A 21,692-nucleotide genomic window follows, 5' to 3' on the forward strand; every position below is an offset into this window, starting at 1 on the left:
CTACTTAACCCAAATTATCCTAAGGACAAACACACACACCCATGTCCGAGGGAGGACTCGAAACTCTGCCGGGACCAGCCGCACAATCCATAGCTGTAGCGCATCAGACCGCTTGGCTAATCCAGCATGGCAGCGCAATAATCGTCTCGATAGGCGACTTGAGCTGTGTTGCAAAGTGTGTTACGTGCTAGCTTAGATGACACCTGAACCTGCTCCAGTGGATCCAGGTATAGCGTTTACACAGTACAGCTGAGTCCAGAAGATGGAACAGATTCTCATCTGTCGTCAGACACGATCCCCAGCTGGCGACGTCCACACAGTCCGGCCGAAGTGCAGCCGCGCCGCGCCGCGCCGCACCCCGCCTCTCTGCCGCGCAGTGCGGTCCCTGCCGTCGGCCTGCTGCTGGGGGGCGAGCGGGCAACGCCGCCCCGTGACGTCAGCGCCGGCTGCCGCTGCGGCTCTCAGCTGTGTGCGCCGCTCGCCCGGCTCAGAAGGCAGTCAGGAGCGCAGTGACGTCTGCTGGAACACCCGAGAGAGAGGTAAGGTGGCCAGCTGGACTCTGCTGCAATGTCCAAGAGGCCTGCTGTTCGGAGTGTGATTATCTGGTTTTGTGATTCGCTACTAGTGTCTGTGTGGCTGTTGTTCCATTAAGGCTAGTGTACACTACGGCATTGCACTGCGATTTCATAATACATGACAGAACACACGGCGACAGTGGTGTTCACATCTGTAGCTCGTGTTCTAGTGGCTAGCATTGCTACCTCTGCATTGCGGGGTCCTAGGTTCTATTACCGGCCGGGTTGGGAATTTTCGCCGCTCGGGGCCAGGTGTTTGTATCGTCCTCATCATTTCATGATCATTTATGAAAATGGCGAGATCGGACTGAGTAATGATTGGCAATTTGTATGGGCGCCGGTAACCGCGCAATTGAGCGACCCACAAACCAAACATGATCAGCAACCTGTGTTCACATAAGTTTCATAGTTTTGTGAGTGCCGTAGTCGTGTCTAAACTGAAAGTTTTGACAACTGCACCAGTGGTGGCGTAGTTAATTAATGCCTCTTTGCATGAAATCACATCATAAGGAAAGAAATAAGAAAGGTGTTTGGGTCCGTGAGTGAATAAAGAAAAGATGTCAGCTCAGTTGCTCACTGATCTTGCAGGAGGAAAACCCTTAATCTTATCACAGAATGCTACCAGAAAAGGTTATGTTTCCCCTAAATAGTCAGTGCTGCAGTGACGAAGGAAAAATATGGTAATGAGTGAAGCAATGTTGCCAGAACTGAAATGAGAAATCAAATTGTGTAGGGTCCAGAACTCTCGTCCTGCTAGAAGGTTCAGATGTAATAGGTGGTGACGTGTTTGCATTAACACAACATTTAACTTAGCCTTTCTCGGCACATGCTACACTGAGTTTCGAAGAAAGCATGTGTAGTGACTTGGCAAGACAGCCAAGCCACTATGATTGGTAGCCGAAAAGCACGCATTAAGCTCACGCAGGCTGGCGTGAGGTCTGGAACAGGATAAGGTAATTAATATAGCCAATAATGTACGTTGCTGCTGGAATACTTAACTTTAATCCATAATTCGTGAACATCGGTCTGACAGCACATGCATCACAAGATAAATAGCAAATGATAATGGCGTCTTGCTAGGTCGTAGCAAATGACGTAGCTGAAGGCTTGGCTAACTATCGTCTCGGCAAATGAGAGCGTAATTTAACAGTGAACCATTTATAGCAAAGTCGGCTGTACAACTGGGGTGAGTGCTAGGAAATCTCTCTAAACCTGCAGTGTGGCGGTGCTCGGTCTGCAATCACTGACAGCGGCGACACGCGGGTCCGACGTATACTAGCGGACCGCGGCCGATTTAAAGGCTACCACCTAGCAAGTGTGGTGTCTGGCGGTGACACCACATTCCTTCCCGGAAATCGGCGTACGGTGGTGTTATAAGGCTTCCGCCCGCCGTTGGGAGGACCCCATGTTGACATATGTGATGAGGTGGGGAGCCTAACAACAGGCGAGGCTGTGCCACCCGCACCCGGCCATTCAGTCCGAGGGAGCTAGGAAACGCCTGAAAACCTAGTCCAGGGTGCACGCCAACTTGCGGTGTATGTGCCCGTAGATAATCAGGAGGGGCCGAAGGGTCGACCTCCATCGGACCGGAGCACCCGACGGGCGAAGACATATGGTCCGGAGCGGGCAAGAGTTCCATGGCGGAGGACAACTGGTCACAGGAAGCGATCGGCGACGCATACCCAGGGAGCCGCCCGGCGGTTGCAGCGACGCGTCCACTGCAGGCGTCGCCGGCGGGAGAACAGTCGGCGGCGGCTGCGGCGGCGGCGTGTCGCCATGGGGCAAAATGGAAGGCAGCGTCGGTAACACCTGGGGCTGAGGCGAGCCAGTAGATGGGTCCCCAGGGCGCTGACCGGACGGCACCGTCGCTGAAAGCAGACGGGGAGCGGCAGATCCCGTGCGACTACAGAGGCGCAGCTGATTGAGATGCTGACACACCTCACCAGAGGCCCCCAAAACCAGATACATTGCGCGGCCGAGGCAGCGAAGAATGCGCCCTGCGAACCAACACTGTGAACCGCGATAGTTGCGATAGTATACAACGTCGCCTGGAGCAAACCAGGTGGTTGCCGCTGCACAGGAACCTGATGTGGCGGATGTAGCAAAGACATCAAGGTTCGATGAGGGCGACCGTGAAGCAGCTCAGCTGGCGAGAGACCATCTCGGGGCTGAGAGCGATATGAGGACAAAAAGAGTAATAACGCGTCCTCCCGAGCATGCTACTTTTTCAACTTCTACATCTGGGACTTGAAAGTCCTGACCAATCGTTCAGCGGCACCGTTTGACTGTGGCGAAAACGGCGCGGACGTCAGATGTTGAATACGATTGGCCTTGCAGAATGACTGAAATTCTGCGGACATGAATTGGGGGCCATTGTCGGAAACAATAGTCTGTGGTAGACCTTCAACGCAAAAGATAGCGGACAACGCTTGGATGGTGGCAGAAGACGTCGTGGAAGACATCCGGACAACAAAAGGAAAATTACTGAATGAATCGACCACAACCAACCACCGAGCATTCCAGAATGGACCAGCAAAATCGATGGGTAAGTGTTGCCAAGGGGAAGTGGCTTTTGGCCATGCAAAGAATTTCCACGGTGGTGCTGATTGTTGTTCAGCACACGCCATGCAAGAAGAGCACATTTGTGTAATCGCAGCACCGATTCCGAACCAAGTACAGTGCTGATGAGCAAGTTGTTTCGTTCTCCCTATACCCCAATGTCCTTGGCTTAGAAGCTTTAAGACAGAGCACTGTAACGAACGTGGGACCACGACCCTGGACTGATCATTATCAGAATGCAACAGCAAAACACCACGTTGTACAAAAAGTCTCTCCTTGTGAGCAAAAAATCGGCGAACCAACAGATCCTCGATCCGTGACTTTGACAAGGGCCACTGCGTAGCAACAAAACGCAGGACAGGGTCGGCAGCTGTGGCTGTAGCTACACGACGAAAATCAATCGGAAACGATTCGACCACATCATCAGTTTCCGAATCAATGAACAAGCAAGCAAGTTCGGAGGAATCGAATGCTCTATCCTCAGCAACAGGCAAACGGGACAACGCATCGGCGTTGCCGTGCTTAGCAGTGGACAGATACAAGATATCGTAGCGGTACTGCGAGAGGAAAATAGACCAGCGAATGAATTTCTGTGCTGTACGTGGAGGTACAGGCTTATTCGGATGAAAAAGGGATGTCAAAAGTTTTTGGTCTGTGATGATGGTAAAGTGACGACCATACAAGAAATGAAACTTTGTAACACCAAATACTAGAGCCAATGCTTCTTTCTCGATGTGTGAATAATTTCTTTGTGCAGACGAGACCAGTTTGGACGCAAAGACAATAGGGCGATCGTGCGAACCATCTTTGTGCGCAAACACAGCACCGATCCCGAAATCCGATGCCTCCACCATCAACAAAAGGGGTTTCTGGGGATCGAATGGCGTAAGGCAAGTATTGGAAAGCGACGCCGATTTCAACTGGCGAAAGGCGCGTTCGCATTCCGTCGTCCAGACGAACGGAACACCTTTACGGCGTAAGCGATGAAACAGACCTGAAATGGAAGAGGCGTGGCGCACATATTTTTGGTAGTAATTTATTTTTCCCGGCACACTCTGTATCTGCTTCAAATTCTGCGGCGAAGGCAAGTCTTGTATGGCACAGAGGTGCTCTGGACTGGGATGGATGCCTTGGGCGTTGAGTACATGTCCCAGATATGGCAAATCACGAGCAAAAAACACACATTTGTCCTTCCGCAAGCGAAGACCATTTTGTCGCAAGACCTGAAATAATGTTCTGAGATTGGCTAAATGTTCTTCTTCCGTCTTTCTGGAGATCACAGTATCGTCCAGATAGTTTGCTGCAGCAGGGACCGACACACAAACAGTTTGTAGATATTGCTGAAACAATGCAGGGGCAGATGCACACCTGAATGGCAGTCGTTTGAATTGGTACAAACCAAGATGCTTGTTAACCACCAAAACGTGCTGGGATTCTTCGTCCACCGGTATTTGCAAGTACGCATCTGCTAGGTCCAACTTCGAAAAATATTTACCTGGGCACAGTTTGTCAAAAAGATCTTCTGGGCGGGGTAAAGGAAAAGTTCCAATCACTAGTTGTGGATTCACTGTTGTCTTGAAGTCCACGCAAAGTCTCAATTTTCCGGAAGGTTTTTGCAAAATTACTAAGGGTGAAGCCCAGAGAGAAGCCTGCACACGTTCAATTACACCTTGAGATTCCAAATCGTGTAATGTTCTTGCGATCTCATCACGCAATGCGTGGGGAACATTGCGCGCTCTGAAAAATTTCGGTTACGCGTTGACTTTCAGTTCCAAATGTGCTTTATAGTTCGTAGTGCAACCGAGGCCCGGTGCAAAAATGTCTGCAAATTCTTCACATAGACGAGAAACACTGGCTGAAGGCACAGTCTGGTTCACTGATAGGACCTGATTGACTATAGACAAGTTAAACAACTGAAATAAATCGAAAACAAAGAAGTTCACTGCAGAAGAAGAACGAAGGACATAAAATGTCCCTTGTATGTTGCAAGAAGGCTGCACTGTCCTAACACAGGGATAGCCTGTCCGGAATAACTAGTTAGCTTAACATTTGCGGCACGCAATAGAGGTGTGCCCAGCTGTTTGTACATGTCGTGATTGAGTAGTGTAACTGCAGTTGCGGTATCGAGCTGGAATGGTATCACATTGCCATCGATGTCCAAAACAACAAAAAGTTTATTGTCCTGCTGACGACAAGAGCGACTGTCTCGTGCAATGTGAACTGACACTGGTACAGAATCACTTGCGACATGACGGGAGTTCCAGTGACGTCAACGCACACTATTTGTGGGACGAACACAGTCACTGTTAGAGAGAGTGGCACTGTGCGGAGTGGAGTGAACTACATGAATTTCCATAGGCGAAGAGTTGCGAGCATGAGTATCCTTTGTTTGATTCCAATTCCAGCGTGAAGCAAAGGGCCTGGAATGGTTGTGAGTGTCCGTTCTGAGCTTTTTCTGGCAAACACTTTGACATGTCCTTTTGTATTACAGAAAAAGCAAATGGCCTGGCGTGACGGGCAATTCTCACACGAATGTCTAGTAGCACACTGCAGGCATGATTTCACTGCATTTGCATGCTGGCATGGGACACGTGGCTGAGAGCCAGGTGGCATTGGCGCGGCCGGGCGCGAGGACTGTTTACTGTTCCGTGCAGCTCGCCCAGCGGGCCAGTTAACCTGACACACGGGTGGCGAAGTTGCAAATGATTCCTGAGCAAAGTCAAGTGTGTCCTGCCGATCCAATATGTCCATCACTTGTTGAAGGGAGGGATTGACTAGTTTCAAAATCTGTTCCCTTATACGAACATCAGAAACATTCTGTGCAATTGCATCACGCACCATAGTATCTGAATAAGGGAGTCCACATTCACACTCAAAATCACAATCCCTAGTAAGGCCTTGCAAGGTTGCAACCCACTCCCGATTAGTCTGACCGGCCGTACGTTTTGTACGAAAGAAGGCATACCTTTTCGCAACTACATTGACTGATCCTTTGAAATATGCATCTAATGCAGATAAAATTTCGTCGTAGGACAGAGTTGCTACGTCGCGTCGGGGAAATAATTACACTATCACACGGTACGTTTGCACCCCTACACACGATAATAAGAAAGCCTGCCGCTCGTTACCTTGAATTTTGTAGGCGGCGAGATGGAATCCAAATTGGCGTGACCACTCTGTCCAGCTTTCCAGTTCCGCATCAAAAGGACGAAAAGGTGGTGAAACGGCGTGTTGTGGCTGCGTGAGCGGTGGAGCTGCGGCTGCCGCATCGTTTTGCATTGCACGTTGACACTGGACGAGCTGTCCAAGGGCATCCAATAAGGCCTGCGTCTGCTGGTTCTGTAAGCGATAAAATTCGGACAGTACATCTGGAGATTGTGGCGAAGCCATGACACAAGTAAATCAGGGCAGGAGCGGTAGTATTAGTACAAACGCGAATTGGCTCGACGCCAATCCTCGGCGCCAAACTATTGTGACTTGGCAAGACAGCCAAGCCACTATGATTGGTAGCCGAAAAGCACGCGTTACGCTCACGCAGGCTGGCGTGAGGTCTGGAACAGGACAAGGTAATTAATATAGCCAATAAGGTACGTTGCTGCTGGAATACTTAACTTTAATCCATAATTGGTGAACATCGGTCTTGACGGTACATGCATCACAAGATAAATAGCAAATGATAATGGCGCCTTGCTAGGTCGTAGCAAATGACGTAGCTGAAGGCTAGGCTAACTATCGTCTCGGCAAATGAGAGCGTAATTTGACAGTGAACCATCGCTAGCAAAGTCGGTTGTACCACTGGGGCGAGTGCTAGTAAGTCTCTCTAGACCTGCCGTGTGGGGGCGCTCGGTCTGCAATCACTAATAGTGGCCACACGCGGGTCTGACGTATACCATTTAGACACCTTTAAGTGTAAATTAATATATTTCTTACTTCAATTATCGAGACTTTACTCTTCTCGTTTTCAAATATATTTTTCAAACAGAGCCAAGTTTGAGTGGTTCATGGTGTGGGTTCCTGTAGTCATGTCCTAGTTCATGAACCACGGGCAACGTATGAGTGGCCAAGTAAGTGGTCCCAACAGTCGGGATACCAGTTACTTTGGAATAAGGCTGGGCATCTCGGACATATTCTGAGTCATGGTCACCTTTGTGCTCATACGGCAAAGACTATCAAATCCACCGGTTAGTCCCTCAGCCGTTAGGGGTAAAACCCAATGGGACTCAGGGCAAGTAAAGCTAGCAACCTGCTTCCCTGGTACTTTAAAATATGATGCTGGCAATAATCAGAGCAAAATGCCTCGGACCTTTGGAGGTGACGGAGTCCCACCTCTAACTGACAAACCAGGGACTCCTAAGATACGACTTGGCAAACAAATGGTAATGAGATGGGGAGCTATTAATATCAATGGGGGCTACTCTGGGAAGAAGGTAGAGCTGGCAGAGGCTGCAAGTAAGAGGGGGCTGGACGTTTTAGCTGTTAGTGACATTCGGGTAAGGGGTGAGAAAGAAGAGGAAGTGGGAGAATACAAGGTCTACCTGTCAGGAGTCAAAGCAGGAATAGCACAATGGGGTGTAGGGCTTTACATCAGGAAAGAAATTGAACCCAGTGTAGTTGCAATAAGGTATGTAAACGAACGACTGATGTGGATAGATTTGACAGTGTCAAGCAAGAAAATTAGGATTGTGTCAGTATATTCGCATTGTGAAGGGGCAGATCAAGATAAGATGGATAGTTTTTATGAGGCACTCAGTGACGTAGTTGTTAGAGTAAAGGACAAGGACAGTGTTCTGCTCATGGGTGATTTTAATGCCAGGATTGGAAATCGAACAGAAGGGTATGAAAAGGTTATGGGTAAATTTGGAGAGGATATGGAGGCCAACAGGAATGGGAAACAACTATTGGATTTCTGTGCCTGTATGGGCTTAGTAATCACAAACTCCTTTTTTAAACATAAGAACATTCACCGGTATACTTGGGAAGGCAGGGGAACCAGATCTGTCATTGACTATATAATAACAGATCAGGAATTCCGGAAGGCTGTGAGGGACACACGTGTATTCAGGGGATTCTTTGATGACTCTGATCATTATTTAATCTGCAGAGAAATTGGGATTGTGAGGCCGAAAGTGCAGGAGGTCAGGTCCATATGTAGGAGGATAAGAGTGGAGAAACTTCAGGATAAGGAAATCATGCACAAGTACATAACAGCGATCTCAGAAAGGTACCAGTTAGTTGAATGTAGTCAATTACAGTCTTTGGAAAAGGAATTGACAAGGTACAGGGACACAGTACTAGAAGTGGCTAAAGAATGTCTTGGAACAGTAGTGTGTAAAAGTAGGATGAAGCAAACAGCTTGGTGGAATGATACAGTCAAGGCAGCCTGTAAAAGGAAAAAGAAGGCGTATCAAAAATGGCTACATACCAGAACCCAGGTAGATAGAGAAAGTTATGTTGAAGAAAGAAACAAAGCCAAACAGATAATTGCAGCATCGAAGAAGAAATCGTGGGAAGACTTTGGAAACAGGTTGGAGACTATGGGTCAAGCTGCTGGAAAACCATTCTGGAGTTTAATTAGCAGTCTTCGAAAGGGAGGTAAGAAGGAAATGACAAGTATTCTGGACAGGTCAGGAAAACTGCTGGTGAATCATGTGGATGCCTTGGGCAGATGGAGGGAATATTTTGAAGAGTTGCTCAGTGTAGGTGAAAATGCGATCAGTAATGTTTCAGATTGCGAGGTAAAATGGGATAGGAATGATGATGGAAATAGGATCACATTTGAGGAAGTGGAAAAAACGGTCAATAGACTGCAGTGCAATAAAGCGGCTGGGGTGGATGAAATTAAGTCGGAACTCATCAAATACAGTGGAATGTCAGGTCTTAAATGGCTACACAGGATAATTGAAATGGCCTGGGAGTCGGGACAGGTTCCATCAGACTGGACAAAAGCAGTAATCACACCAATCTTTAAACATGGAAACAGAAAAGATTGTAACAACTACAGAGGTATTTCTTTAATCAGCGTTGTGGGTGAAATCTTCGCAGGTATTGTTGAAAGGAAAGTGCGAGTATTAGTTGACGACCAATTGGATGAAAATCAGTGTGGGTTTAGGCCTCTTAGAGGTTGTCAGGACCAGATCTTTAGCTTACGGCAAATAATGGAGAAGTGTTATGAGTGGAACAGGGAATTGTATCTATGCTTTACAGATCTAGAAAAGGCATATGACCGGGTTCCTAGGAGGAAGTTATTGTCTGTTCTACAAGATTATGGAATAGGAGGCAAACTTTTGCAAGCAATTACAGGTCTTTACATGGATAGTCAGGCAGCAGTTAGAGTTGACGGTAAATTGAGTTCATGGTTCAGAGTAGTTTCAGGGGTAAGACGAGGATGCAACCTGTCTCCACTGTTGTTCATATTATTTATGGATCATATGTTGAAAACAATAGACTGGCTGGGTGAGATTAAGATATGTGAACACAAAATAAGCAGTCATGTATATGCGGATGACTTAGTTGTGATGGCAGATTCGATTGAAAGTTTGCAAAGTAATATTTCAGAGCTAGATCAGAAATGTAAGGACTATGGTATGAAGATTAGCATCTCCAAAACGAAAGTAATGTCAGTGGGAAAGAAATATAAACGGATTGAGTGCCAAATAGGAGGAACAAAGTTAGAACAGGTGAACGGTTTCAAGTACTTAGGATGCATATTCTCGCAGGATGGCAACATAGTGAAAGAACTGGAAGCGAGGTGTAGCAAAGCTAATGCAGTGAGCGCTCAGCTGCGATCTACTCTCTTCTGCAAGAAGGAAGTCAGTACCAAGACTAAGTTATCTGTGCACCGTTCAATCTTTCGACCAACTTTGTTGTATGGGAGCGAAAGCTGGGTGGATTCAGGTTACCTTATCAACAAGGTTGAGGTTACGGATATGAAAGTAGCTAGGATGATTGCAGGTACTAGTAGATGGGAACAAAGGCAGGAGGGTGTCCACAATGAGGAAATCAAAGAAAAACTGGGAATGAACTCTATAGATGTAGCAGTCAGGGCGAACAGGCTTAGATGGTGGGGTCATGTTACACGCATGGGAGAAGCAAGGTTACCCAAGAGACTCATGGATTCAGCAGTAGAGGGTAGGAGGAGTCGGGGCAGACCGAGGAGAAGGTACCTGGATTCGGTTAAGAATGATTTTGAAGTAATAGGCTTAACTTCAGAAGAGGCACCAATGTTAGCACTGAATAGGGGATCATGGAGGAACTGTGTAAGGGGGGCTATGCTCCAGACTGAACGCTGAAAGGCATAATCAGTCTTAAATGATGATGATGATGAGCCAAGTTTGACTGTAGTAACGTGAAATAAATTTCGCGCATGGGATTACTGAAAAAATCAAATTATTTCAAGTGACCTCTTTGGCATCAAAAAATTGTCTAAAAGTTAAGAATTCTCTCAACTGCGGGCATTAACAAGAGCCATCTTGCTTTTCAATGAGATAGAAGAGTTTCATGATTTACATCAACGTATAAGCAGAACTTTCTCAACTTGTCCTCCCAGAGTGTATTGAAACACAATTACGTATTTTCACGACGGTTGTTTCAATGTCTAGAGATAAGATTGCAGCAGCGCTTGATAGTAGTACTGTGGAGAATACGGGCAGGCCATCCAGTTCCCTCTACATTGTCTCCTAGTCGCTCCTTAATTTGGTGAAACACATTCCGCTGAGCGCGTCGATGAAGGTTTCCGAAGTTATTGGTATTGCCTCCACTAAAGCGATTAATTTATCCGATGGAATTTGCAGTTGTCTTAAAGGGTCTAAAGAAAACTTTGCAATTGTCTCCGATGTTTCCTTATTACGTGACTCAAACTTGAACAGCTTCTTTTGGATTCCGTCACTTTCAGCTAAGTAGTGGTCAACTAAAGGAAACACCACTTCGGCCTCCTGGTTCGATGCGTCGGTGCCAGTGTTCTAAAATGAAACTGTTTGCAAATGTTCTGTGCGGTCATACACGGAGTGTGGTGCGATAATATTTTTAACAATCGCTATAGCTTTGGTTGTGGCAGTAGACTGCTTTGCTGCGACTTTGTAGTCGGGATACATTGAGGCATTCACTTTTACGTCACAGTCAAGAGAACTGAAGGGCTGACGATGCGTGACAACTTCGTAAGCTGCTGTTAGTGCCGCAGCACCAACGAGTAATTCTTCCTCAGTATCATCTTACATCATAAATGTAGACACGTGCTTTGATGTCGATGCTACCGCGAATCTATTGGTAAGATTCTTCGTAGAAAGGTGGATGCCTCACGTCTGGCTTACCTCCGTGAGTTACTGAGATGAAACAGCAACGAAGCTCTCAGCTCTGCCTGATCTGCACGTCCTTTCTTGACAAAAGACCGCTTTTTTGTGTAGTCATTCGAAAAGTGACACACTTTTTCCAGACATTTTTTAGCTGTGATACGGTAACTAGGCGGTAAAAAGTCGACAACACTTTCGTCACCGTACACGTGACTATACATTACCAACTCGCACACGTTGTTCGTATTACGTTTAGGAAGAACCGTCTTATCAGATTGCAAATGGGAACTGGCCGATTTTTCCGTGTGGCGCTGCTTGTATAGTTGCAGCCACGTACTACTGGAGATTTTTGGTATTACCTCGAATGACAGTGCTGCAGCTAGAAGGTGCTTGCATCGGCAATCCTGGATACAGAACATGCAACGCCATCTGTAAGATGATCTTATCAACATAAACTTGTTGACATAGAGAGGAATTGAGGCTGCATTTATGTGTTGCGCTAAGAGATGGTGTTGCGTCAGTACGTCAGCCAAGCTCGTTAAGAGTATTTTGCAAAATGGGGACATAATTTCCTCTTGTCGGGGGAGGTCCGTACCAGTGACGGTCCTGACGTATCGGGGCGGATGGCAGCCGTACCTGCAGACCACCGCGCTCTGTGAAGTGGATGGAAGCTCCGACGGTGCCGCCTGTTTTCGTTCAGCCAGAAGTACCGGTCGCGATTCGCCTCGCGCCAAAGATTGGGACTGCTTCTGCTACGATGCAATGGCAAGGATTTTTGATCGTTAACTGACACGAATTAATTTAAGATAACCATAAGATAGTAGCTATGCGAAGTATGAACATGCTATTTCCCTTTGTCGACAAGTTTTCAGCCACAGTCATTAACAATTATCTTGAGACATCATTCTTCTGAAACGATATACTGTACTACAAATAAATTATATTACTGTATTATGTCTTTTTGGGTACCTATATTATCGGAATGGAACGTATTGACCTATTCTGCATGGATTCCTACGAAAAACTGTTGCACTTAAAGAGGGTTAATTGAGTGAGATTTAGAAATGCATCATGCTCATTAAGCGAAGTTACGGTGAAACTTAATCGTGCAATAATCATTTACTTTTATTCTACCACCAATTAAACTACAAATTAACTACTGACATATATATCGTGTAAATGAACACTTTAATTGTAATTAATTATGACACTTCCTGAAACTTTACTGTGCCTAAGTAACGTAATTCAATAAACATAATGAAATTAAGCATTGTAATTATGATTAATAAAATTTATGTAATTGTAACATCCCACTTACAATTGTCCACAGCTCGTGGTCTAGTGGTTAGTATTGGAACCGGTCTATCACAGGGTCTCACGTTCGATTACCGGCTAGATCGGCGGATTTTTTTCTGCCCAGAGACTGGGTGTTCGTGTTCTCCTCACCATTTCCTCACCATTCAGAAAAATGGGGAGACTGGAATGTGAAAAAGATGGATGTTGAGCGCCCTACAAACCAAACCACCACCACCACCACCACCACTCACAATTGTCTATGGTTGTGAATCAAGTTTACTAGTGGAAATCATGAGCAGGACTTCAAATGCTGCTCATCACTTAATTTACATCTGTAAATATTTTTGTCTGTTTCACTTAGCAGCATTTTTCTTCACAGGTCAAAAAAGCGGAAGGGAACGACATGAGCAAACTTCTGCAGCTGGTCAAACTGTGTGAGTGGATGAATTAAATTCCAGCAGCCATCTTCATAAAAATCGCTACATTGCGAATCAACCGTTTGCGGAGCTGATGCAAAAATTGGATTCTGAGTAAGCAATTGCATTGAATTTAGCGTTAAGGCAATTTAAATTAAATTACTCAGTGCTAAACTGACTGTATCTTCACTAAGAAACAGCAGTCACAAAACACAATAGTCCATTACATTTTGCTTTTCGGGTGGCACATGTTGAATACACCATGGTGCTATACTACTGCACCTTTGTACTCCTCGGAAGACGTCACCGCCATACATTTAACACTGTCAGAAGTAGTTGTAACAATGTGTAAAGCGCAGCACGTGCATCGGCTATCAACGTGGCAATGAAATGACCTGGATGCTTCCCATAGGTGAACAGAAATTGGGTGTCCGGTGCCTTCTCTCTGGACTCGTCTTCTCCTCTACCACCTCCGTTCCAGGCCCACTCACGTACACCTCCAAGGTCTGTACCTCGGCTGCAGCTTCCTCTAGACCTCTCACTAGTCCCAAAAGTCTCGGTTCACCCCGCGGCTCTCTGTCGCCTGTTTCTCTTGAAGTGTACCCATCTCAGTGGTAGTATACATGGATGGCTCGAAGGTTGATGGTCATGTTGAGTTCGTTTACGCTTATGCACGACATACTGAACAGCGCTCCTTGCAAGATGGCCACAGTGTTTCCAATGCAGTGCTGGTAGCCTTGTCTGGCGCCCTTGAGCATATCTGTCCCTGCATCAGAAGTCCTTCTTCATTTGTAGCGACCCCTTGAGCACCTTGAGCACCTCACAAGCTCTCCACTAGTGCTATCATCGCCATCCTTTGCTAACGGTCATCCAAGAGTCTGTTTACATCCTCAAACAACGTAGACGATCAGTCTATCTATGGACCCCAGGTAACGTCGGAATCCTGGGAAATGAATTTGCTGAAAGTCTAGCCAGATAGACTACTTGTAAAGTCTGGAGATCGGCCTACCGGAATCTGTTGTTTGGTTCAGTATTATGTCGCAAAGTTTTCGAGCTCTGGTATACAGAATGCTGCTCCCTGACTTTGCTGAATAAGCTACGAATGGTAAAGGAGACGACGAATGTGTGGTAGTCCTCCATGCGAGCTTTTCACAAGGACTACATCGTCCTTTGCTGGCTCCTCATCGGACATACTTCGCTGGCTCACGGTCACCTACGTTGCGAGGACCCACTTAAGTGTCGCTGTGGTTCACACTTGAGTGTCTGAAATCTTATTGGACTGTCCAGATTTAGCCGCCCTGAGACGGACCTTTAACCTTCCTGGCGCACTGCCTGCAGTGTTAGGTGGCAGTGCCTGAACAGCCGATCTAGCTTCAAGTTTTATTCGAGAGGAGGATTTTAACATTCAGTCTAAGGGTTGGCATGTGGCCTTGTCTTCCATCCCTTCACCCTACCTGCATTTTAACTCATCCCCGCCCCGTCTGGTGCTGTCTATTCGACTTGGTATTCATCTTTTCAGCATTTGTGTTTCTCTTGCCTTTTGCTCTTAGGCTGGGTATTTTAGTGTGTGGCAGTGGCTGGCTCATCCATTTTTATTACTGCAGTCAGCCAGCCAAGGCAACCTGCTATATTGTTTTTAACACTTTTAACAGCTTTTATTCCTTTCCGTTAGTGTTTCCTATTTTTGCTTGATATTTCGTTTCCGACTTCAGTGTGATTACTCACAGAGTCTTACACATTTTATTCCCTCCCAGATTTCAAGCAATAATAGCTGTTCATTGCGTAATGGCAACTGCAGTGCCACTGTCAGCTCGTAAAGAATGACGACAGTGATAAGCGTCACAAAAACTCAATTGTACCGAGGTGAGCAGAGCAAAACATGTATCAGGCCTCAGGAAAACTTAGAGGCTGTAGCCAGGTCTTGCCCTTGGGATTTAGCAGAACAGCCAGTGTGGCCGTTAGGCTAAAATGTTTGGAGACACCCGATATACGGCATAGGCCCCTAATTTAGCTTTCATTTGTCGAGAATCTCTTATCCAGCACAAAATTCCAAGCGACTGGAAAAAAGTGCATCCATATAACCAGAATAAAAATACGAATCTGCAAAATTACAGATCAATGTTCTCAACATTCGTCTGCTGTAGAATCCTTGAACATGTTATCAGTTGAAAGAAAATGAATTTCCTTTATTTAAGAGCCTCTGTGTGCAAATCAGCGCAAATTCAGAAATAATTGCATGTGTGAATCTCGCCTTGTCATTTGACATGATTATACTGCGAACTCTGGTTGAAGGGCAAAAGGTAGTCCATACTCCTAGATTTCCGGAAAGTATCTGCAACTTTCGCACTGCAGCCTGTTAATGGAGATAGCAACAGAAAAGGTTCCCAGATATGTGAGTGGCTGAAAGACTTCTTCAATAATAGAATCTAATATGCTGTCCTTGTTGAAGAGCGTTCATCAATGACAAGGGTATCGGCAGGGTGGTGTGAGAGGATCCCTGTGATCCTCCATATACATAAATGAGCTGGCAGACAGGGTGGACAGCAATCTGCAGCTATTTGCTGATGATGCTGAGGTACAGAAAGGTGGTGTTTTTGAGTGACTTAGCAATGTACAAGGTGACTTAGACGAAATTTCTTGTTTGTATAATGAATGAAAGCTACCTTTAAACGTAGAAATATCTAAGCTATGGCAGATGAGTAGGAAAAACTATCCATTAGTGCTCCACTACAGCATTAGAAGTGTGCTGCTGGACAGTCACGTCGATTAAATATCCTGGAGTAACGCTGCAAAGCGATATGAAATAAAACGAGCACGTAAGTAGCGTAGAATGGAAGGCGAGTACTCAGTACATTTTAGGAATGTGTAAATAACCTGTAAAGTAGATGTCTATGGAAAAGTAATGCGACTCATTCTTGGGTACTGCGTGAGTGTTGATCGTCACCGGGTCGGATTGAAGGAAGGGCATCAAAGAAATTGAGGCAGGCTTCTAACATTTGGTAGCAATAGGTTTGAAGAAAATGTTACAGAGCTGCTGTGGAAACTCAAATGTCAATCCCTGGGGGGAAGCTGATGTTCTTTCAAGGAACACCATTGAGAATACGTAGAGAATTGGCTTTGGCAGCTGACAGCAGAACGATTCTGCTGCTACCAACGTACATTTCGCGTAAGGACCCAAAGATAAGATGCTAGGAATTAGGACTCATAAGGAGGCATATAGACACTTGTTTCACTGTCCATTATAATTATCCGGGCTGTTATGCCGTGGTCGATTGATGAATTCTGTGTCAATTCCCAACGTTTCGTCTCAGACTGCGGGAGATATCTTCAAGGAGGTCTGTAGCTCGATGGAAGGTCCAACACACCCACTGGCTCGCTACTGACTGTGCTGGGTGTGTTGGACCTTCCATCAAGCTACTGACCCCCTTGAAGATGTCTCCCGCAGTCGGAGACGAAACGTTGGGAATTGACACAGAATTCATCAACCGACCACGGCATAACAGCCCGGATAATTATAATGTACATGATATTTCTGCCCGTGAAAGTCTACATTTTAGTACTTGTTTCACCGTCGCTCTGCTTGGGAGTGGAACAGGAAAGGTAATTACTAGCAGTTTCCTAAATACCGGGAGTGATTATGAGCTATTGATTCGCCAGGCCTTGTTTGTATTGCTCCTGATCTCCATATTTAAAACCTTCATTGTTTTGTAACACTGTACTGCGACTAGAAATTACAGAAATAGTGTCTTCACCCCTTTCTGTCGACTTCTTGTGGGAAATACAGGTGTTTGATATTGTATTGTTGAAGACACGTGGCTATCACCTGTGGCTATGGAAGGATGTCATGCAGTTGTGATTGACATGTAATGGGCGATATTTACCCGCTGCTGCTGAGCACAGATCACCTATGCCTAATACATGAATTTACGGTGCTGTGTAAGGGCAAATGGCTGTTCAGTGATGCCTTTTTTCAGAAACATTCACAATGGCAGCCGCCAAGAAGGTGCAAGAGGCTGCTGCTACGGATGCTGGGGAAGGGGCCACGGTGATTCTGGTGGCCGGGGACACGCGGCTGGTGGCGCACAGGGCCGTCCTGGCAGACAGGAGCCCCGTGTTCGCCGCCATGCTCTGCCAGGACACGCCGGAGGCCAGCAGCAGTGTGGTCACCGTCCCCGACGTCGAGGGCCCGGTGCTGCACCAGCTGCTGGCCTACATGAACTCCCGCCATGCTCCCGAGATGCCCCGCATGGCCCCACAGCTGCTGGCAGCTGCAGACAGGTACGGCGTGTGGGGGCTGAAAGTCCAGTGTGAGGAGCAGCTGGCCAGTCAGCTGTCAGCAGAGAACGCGGCGCGCACGGCAGTGCTGGCAGTGAGGTACTCCTGTCCCAGCCTCGCAGAGGTCGCTGTCGCCTTCATAAAAGCCAACTCGCTGGTGTTTGCCACAGCGGGTTGGGCCGATGCGGTCCTCAACCACCCTGATGAGGTGGTCAAAGTGAGTCAGTTGCTCGGTGGGCCACTAACAGAAACCAGGTAAGTGCGAGGCAAGATGATCACCTGCATTTCCCATTGTTAAGTGTGAAACTCTGTCCCCATACCTGTGTGTGTGTGTGTGTGTTCAAGGCTATAATGTTTGCCACTGAGTTTGTATAGATGTCTCTGACCTGTAAAATGCAGCTTCATTGATGCCTACAACAGCCATTTGCTGGTACCTCAGAATACTTTTGTTGCCTGGCAGATTAAAAGGGAATTGTTAAGGCTTTCGTCGCCACTTGTTGGCAAACTGCCTACTGGCTTATATCTCGGGTTCTTTGGCCGATGTTCGTCTGATGATTTTACTGACGTTTCGCCAGCACGAGTGGCTGACATTGTCAAAGCTTCACCCTCCACTGCCAGTGGTGAACTGGAGCCCACCTCGCTGCCGCAGACGGGATGACTAGACGATCAATCATTACCAGGATCAAAGAACATAAGAGACATTGCAGGTTGGGCCAGCTTGAGAAATCAGCCGCTTATTCAGAGAAGCTGTAGAAATATAAAAACACGTGAATGGCTTCAACAAGAAAGCGGAAAGCCTTAAGGTAAACGGATCCTGGATTCCTGTCATGCAGCGAACGACCGTCGCAGGTAGCAAGAGTACAATTGCATCGGAAATGACCATGGAAAAGCCCCCAGACATTGATGCAACAGGTACATATGGTCTCTGGCTGTGAGCTCGGCTCCAGTTCATCACCGGCAATGGAGGGTGTAGCTTTGACAATGCCAGCCACTCATGCTGCCGTAACATCAGTAAAATCATCAGACGAACATCGGCCAAAGAAACAGAGATAGAAGCCAACAGGCAGTTTTGTCACATTCAGACATATCTCTAAATTTAACAGTGTTTACCAGCAGAACTCATGAAATAGCCCAAGTTTTCATAGCTTCAAAAATTTTAACCTTTAAACAGTCCCTCCTTATTTGTTGTCACTGTTAAATTGCATGTGTACAAAACGTTGCCCTATAGCTTTCTGCATCAGGTATCTCATCAAAGGTACAAACCCTTTGTATACAGCATCAGTCATTTTGCTGTGGGCACAAAGATGTGTTGTTCAGCACATAAGCCGAAGCAGTGATGTGTCTAGTTTGGGGCCAAGACGAGCTGTGCCTCTGGCCTCATTCTGTGCACTGTGCAGGTCACTAAAATCCTGTTTGCATAAAGTACAGTTTAAAGCGGTTTAGTGTGTCTTCTGCAACTGCTACTTGCAGTAAAATACCTGGCAATAGTGTCACCCTGCGTAAACACAAGAAAAGATGAGGACTAAGTGTGTCACTCATAACCAACACCTGGTACAAAGTAGCGTACTGCAGCACAGATCATGTTGGGCAACAATATATTTACAGTTTTCGATTGATGATGTAGCTAATATAGACCTGAGGAAATCAGTTCGTGTAAAGTAGATAGAGCAATTGCTATTCCCAACTCAGTGTTTACAATCTGAAAATAATTTTCTCAGCACAATCCTTTATTGTCTTCAGACAGTACAAGACAACTACATTTAAGGCACAGCAGATGAAACAGTTTCTCATTAATGGCTTGTATAGAAGATTCGCAGAAAAGGTGAAGTGAGCATCTGTGCACCCATGTGTGGTTGATCATTATGCATGCAACCTGTGACCAGCTCAAAGGATAAAAACCCAGGCCTTACGGCAGCTCTGGGTGCTCCCATGCAGTGTGGAGTCTCCCCATATTGTTTCTCTCTGTTCAGCCATCATGCAGAGCACATGCAACACTCACTCCCACAGAAGGGGTTTAGTGGTCAACATGCTTTGCTTGCATCCTTGATGAAAAGGCGTCATATTTGTCTGCCTGTCTTTCAAGTTTTCTGTATCTTCACAAAACTCTCCAGTAACTACCACAGGATTTCCTTCAGTTAGGGTTCTGCTGACGGCCTTCTCTAGCTTACCCATTGCTGCTGCTGTACCTTCTCCGATAACCAGAACATTGAAGAGTCACTGATACTTAACTTCCATTTGTTCCACACCACTTAGTTATATATTCCCCTGAATTTCTGATAGCTAATAAAATTTTTGGCTCGACTTAAATATTTATGCAGTACTTTGTGCTGTCTACTTACTAGAAATTTTCTCTTTTGGTTAAATTGGCTGCACTTCCTAGATCATTGATAATTAACTTCTAGCCTCTGTTGTTAATTATTCAGCCTGATTCTCTCTTGTTTGGTTAGCATGATACGAAAATTCATGTTTGAAACACGAAATACATTAAAACTGCTCTACATTTTCTTTATAGAAGCTGTTTTCGAAACACATCACCCATGAATATACTATCTAATCGCATTAATGTGACAACCTGTCAAAGGCCTGAATAAGCTCCTTTGGCAGCACAACGTATGTGGGAAGAGAGTCAATGAGTTTCTGGAAAGTACAGACAGGCCAGCTGCACTAGGCTTCTCAGTTTAGAATCCATGGCATGAACAGCACACTCGAGGTAGTCTCAAAGATCCTCGATTGGAGTGGTGAGGGGGAAAGGGGGGAGTTGTAGGAAGGCTGGGAAATATGAATAAGAAAATATGTGATGATATCAACAGGATGAGGAAGTTGAGGAAAAGGTCAACACTGAATAGCAACCCAGGAGTAATTTTGAATAGTTCAGTGATTTATTTGTGTCATAATTAGCAAAACAATAGCAACAATAATTCAGTTTTGGAAGCCATTGTCACTCCCAGAAAATCAAGTGACAGCAAGAGAGTATACAACAATAGTGAATAGGTATCTCTGTATGTAAAAAGAGAAACATCTAATAATAATCATTGGTTTGCTGTAATAGGGGAAGGTAAAAGGACATAGTTAAGAGACAATATAAGATTATTGGAAAGAATGAGAGAGGAGAAAGTTTCCTAGAATTCTGAATTAAATATCTACTGGTAACAAACATGATCTTAAAGAGTCAAATCAGAAGAAAGTGGAAAATTCCTCTTCTGCCTCAGCTCCTCAAGATATGGAGCACCTTGGTCGCGCCGCTGCAGTTTTGCATAACAGCCTGCCCCAGCATTGACACACATACAGAGCAGAAACTCTACTCGTTATAGATTACTTTTCTGGCTGTTCGAAGAAATTTAGTGCTGATAGCACCACCTACGTTTATGTGAGATATGGAGGTGGGGGGAGGAACTGAGTTTCTTCACATGAGAGTAACAATACTGCTCCCTGTAGTACCATGGCTGTTATTCCCTGATGTCTTCACATACTATTTATTACCCTCTCCCTTCTTCTTGTCACAGTTTCCCACACATGAGTATCCTCACCTATTTTGTGGAGAACTTCCACAGTTCCTTTCTTATCAGTTCACATCTTTCTATAGCCTCCCATTCTGAATGTGGTATTCTTTTCTTGCTTTTCTCACAGCCCACGATTCATTTTCATTCACTACTCAGCTCCAGATGTACATTCTCAGATACTTCTTCTACAGATTAAGGTCTGTGTTTGGTATTTGTAGTCTTGTTTTCTGAGGAATGTCGTATTACCCTGCTGGAGCAACTTTCATTGTCCCTTATGTCTATGTTTGTTGCTAGTGTGGCCCTTAATTTTCATAACTTTGTTATCAATGTTATTTCTACTACTACCCAATACATTCATCTTTCTTTTGATTGTAAATCCGAATGCTGTAGTCATTAGATTGTTCATTCCATTCAACCGCTCTGGTGATTCTTTCTCACTTTTGCTAATGATAACAATACCATCAGTGAATCCTTTCATTCTGAATTTTAATTCTATTCCTGAATCTCTTAAGTTGCAGCAGTGATACCTCGATTTTCGTTTTAAACGATGAGGGTGAACCATTTCTAGCATATTTTGAATTAGTTCCTCTTTCTTCAAAATGGTTCAAATGGCTCTGAGCACTATGGGACTCAACTGCTGTGGTTATCAGTCCCCTAGAACTTAGAACTACTTAAACCTAACTAACCTAAGGACATCACACACATCCATGGCCGAGGCAGGATTCGAACCTGCGACCGTAGTAGTCGCATGGCTCCGGACTGCGCGCCTAGAACCGCGAGACCACC

The 21,692-nt window shown here is 45.7% G+C and overlaps 1 protein-coding gene across 1 annotated transcript in view; it reads left to right on the forward strand.

The window, feature by feature from the left end:
* Window positions 1–21,692, forward strand: part of LOC124553759 (serine/threonine-protein phosphatase 6 regulatory ankyrin repeat subunit C-like) — a 92,645-nt gene that overhangs the window by 65,416 nt on the left and 5,537 nt on the right. Inside the window, exons 2-3 of the mRNA XM_047127695.1 lie at window positions 290–539; window positions 17,106–17,661. Coding sequence (XP_046983651.1) covers window positions 290–539; window positions 17,106–17,661 — 806 coding nt within the window. The remainder of the gene's footprint in view (window positions 1–289; window positions 540–17,105; window positions 17,662–21,692) is intronic.

This window comes from Schistocerca americana, chromosome 11, assembly GCF_021461395.2.
Source record: "Schistocerca americana isolate TAMUIC-IGC-003095 chromosome 11, iqSchAmer2.1, whole genome shotgun sequence".
NCBI lineage: Eukaryota > Metazoa > Arthropoda > Insecta > Orthoptera > Acrididae > Schistocerca > Schistocerca americana.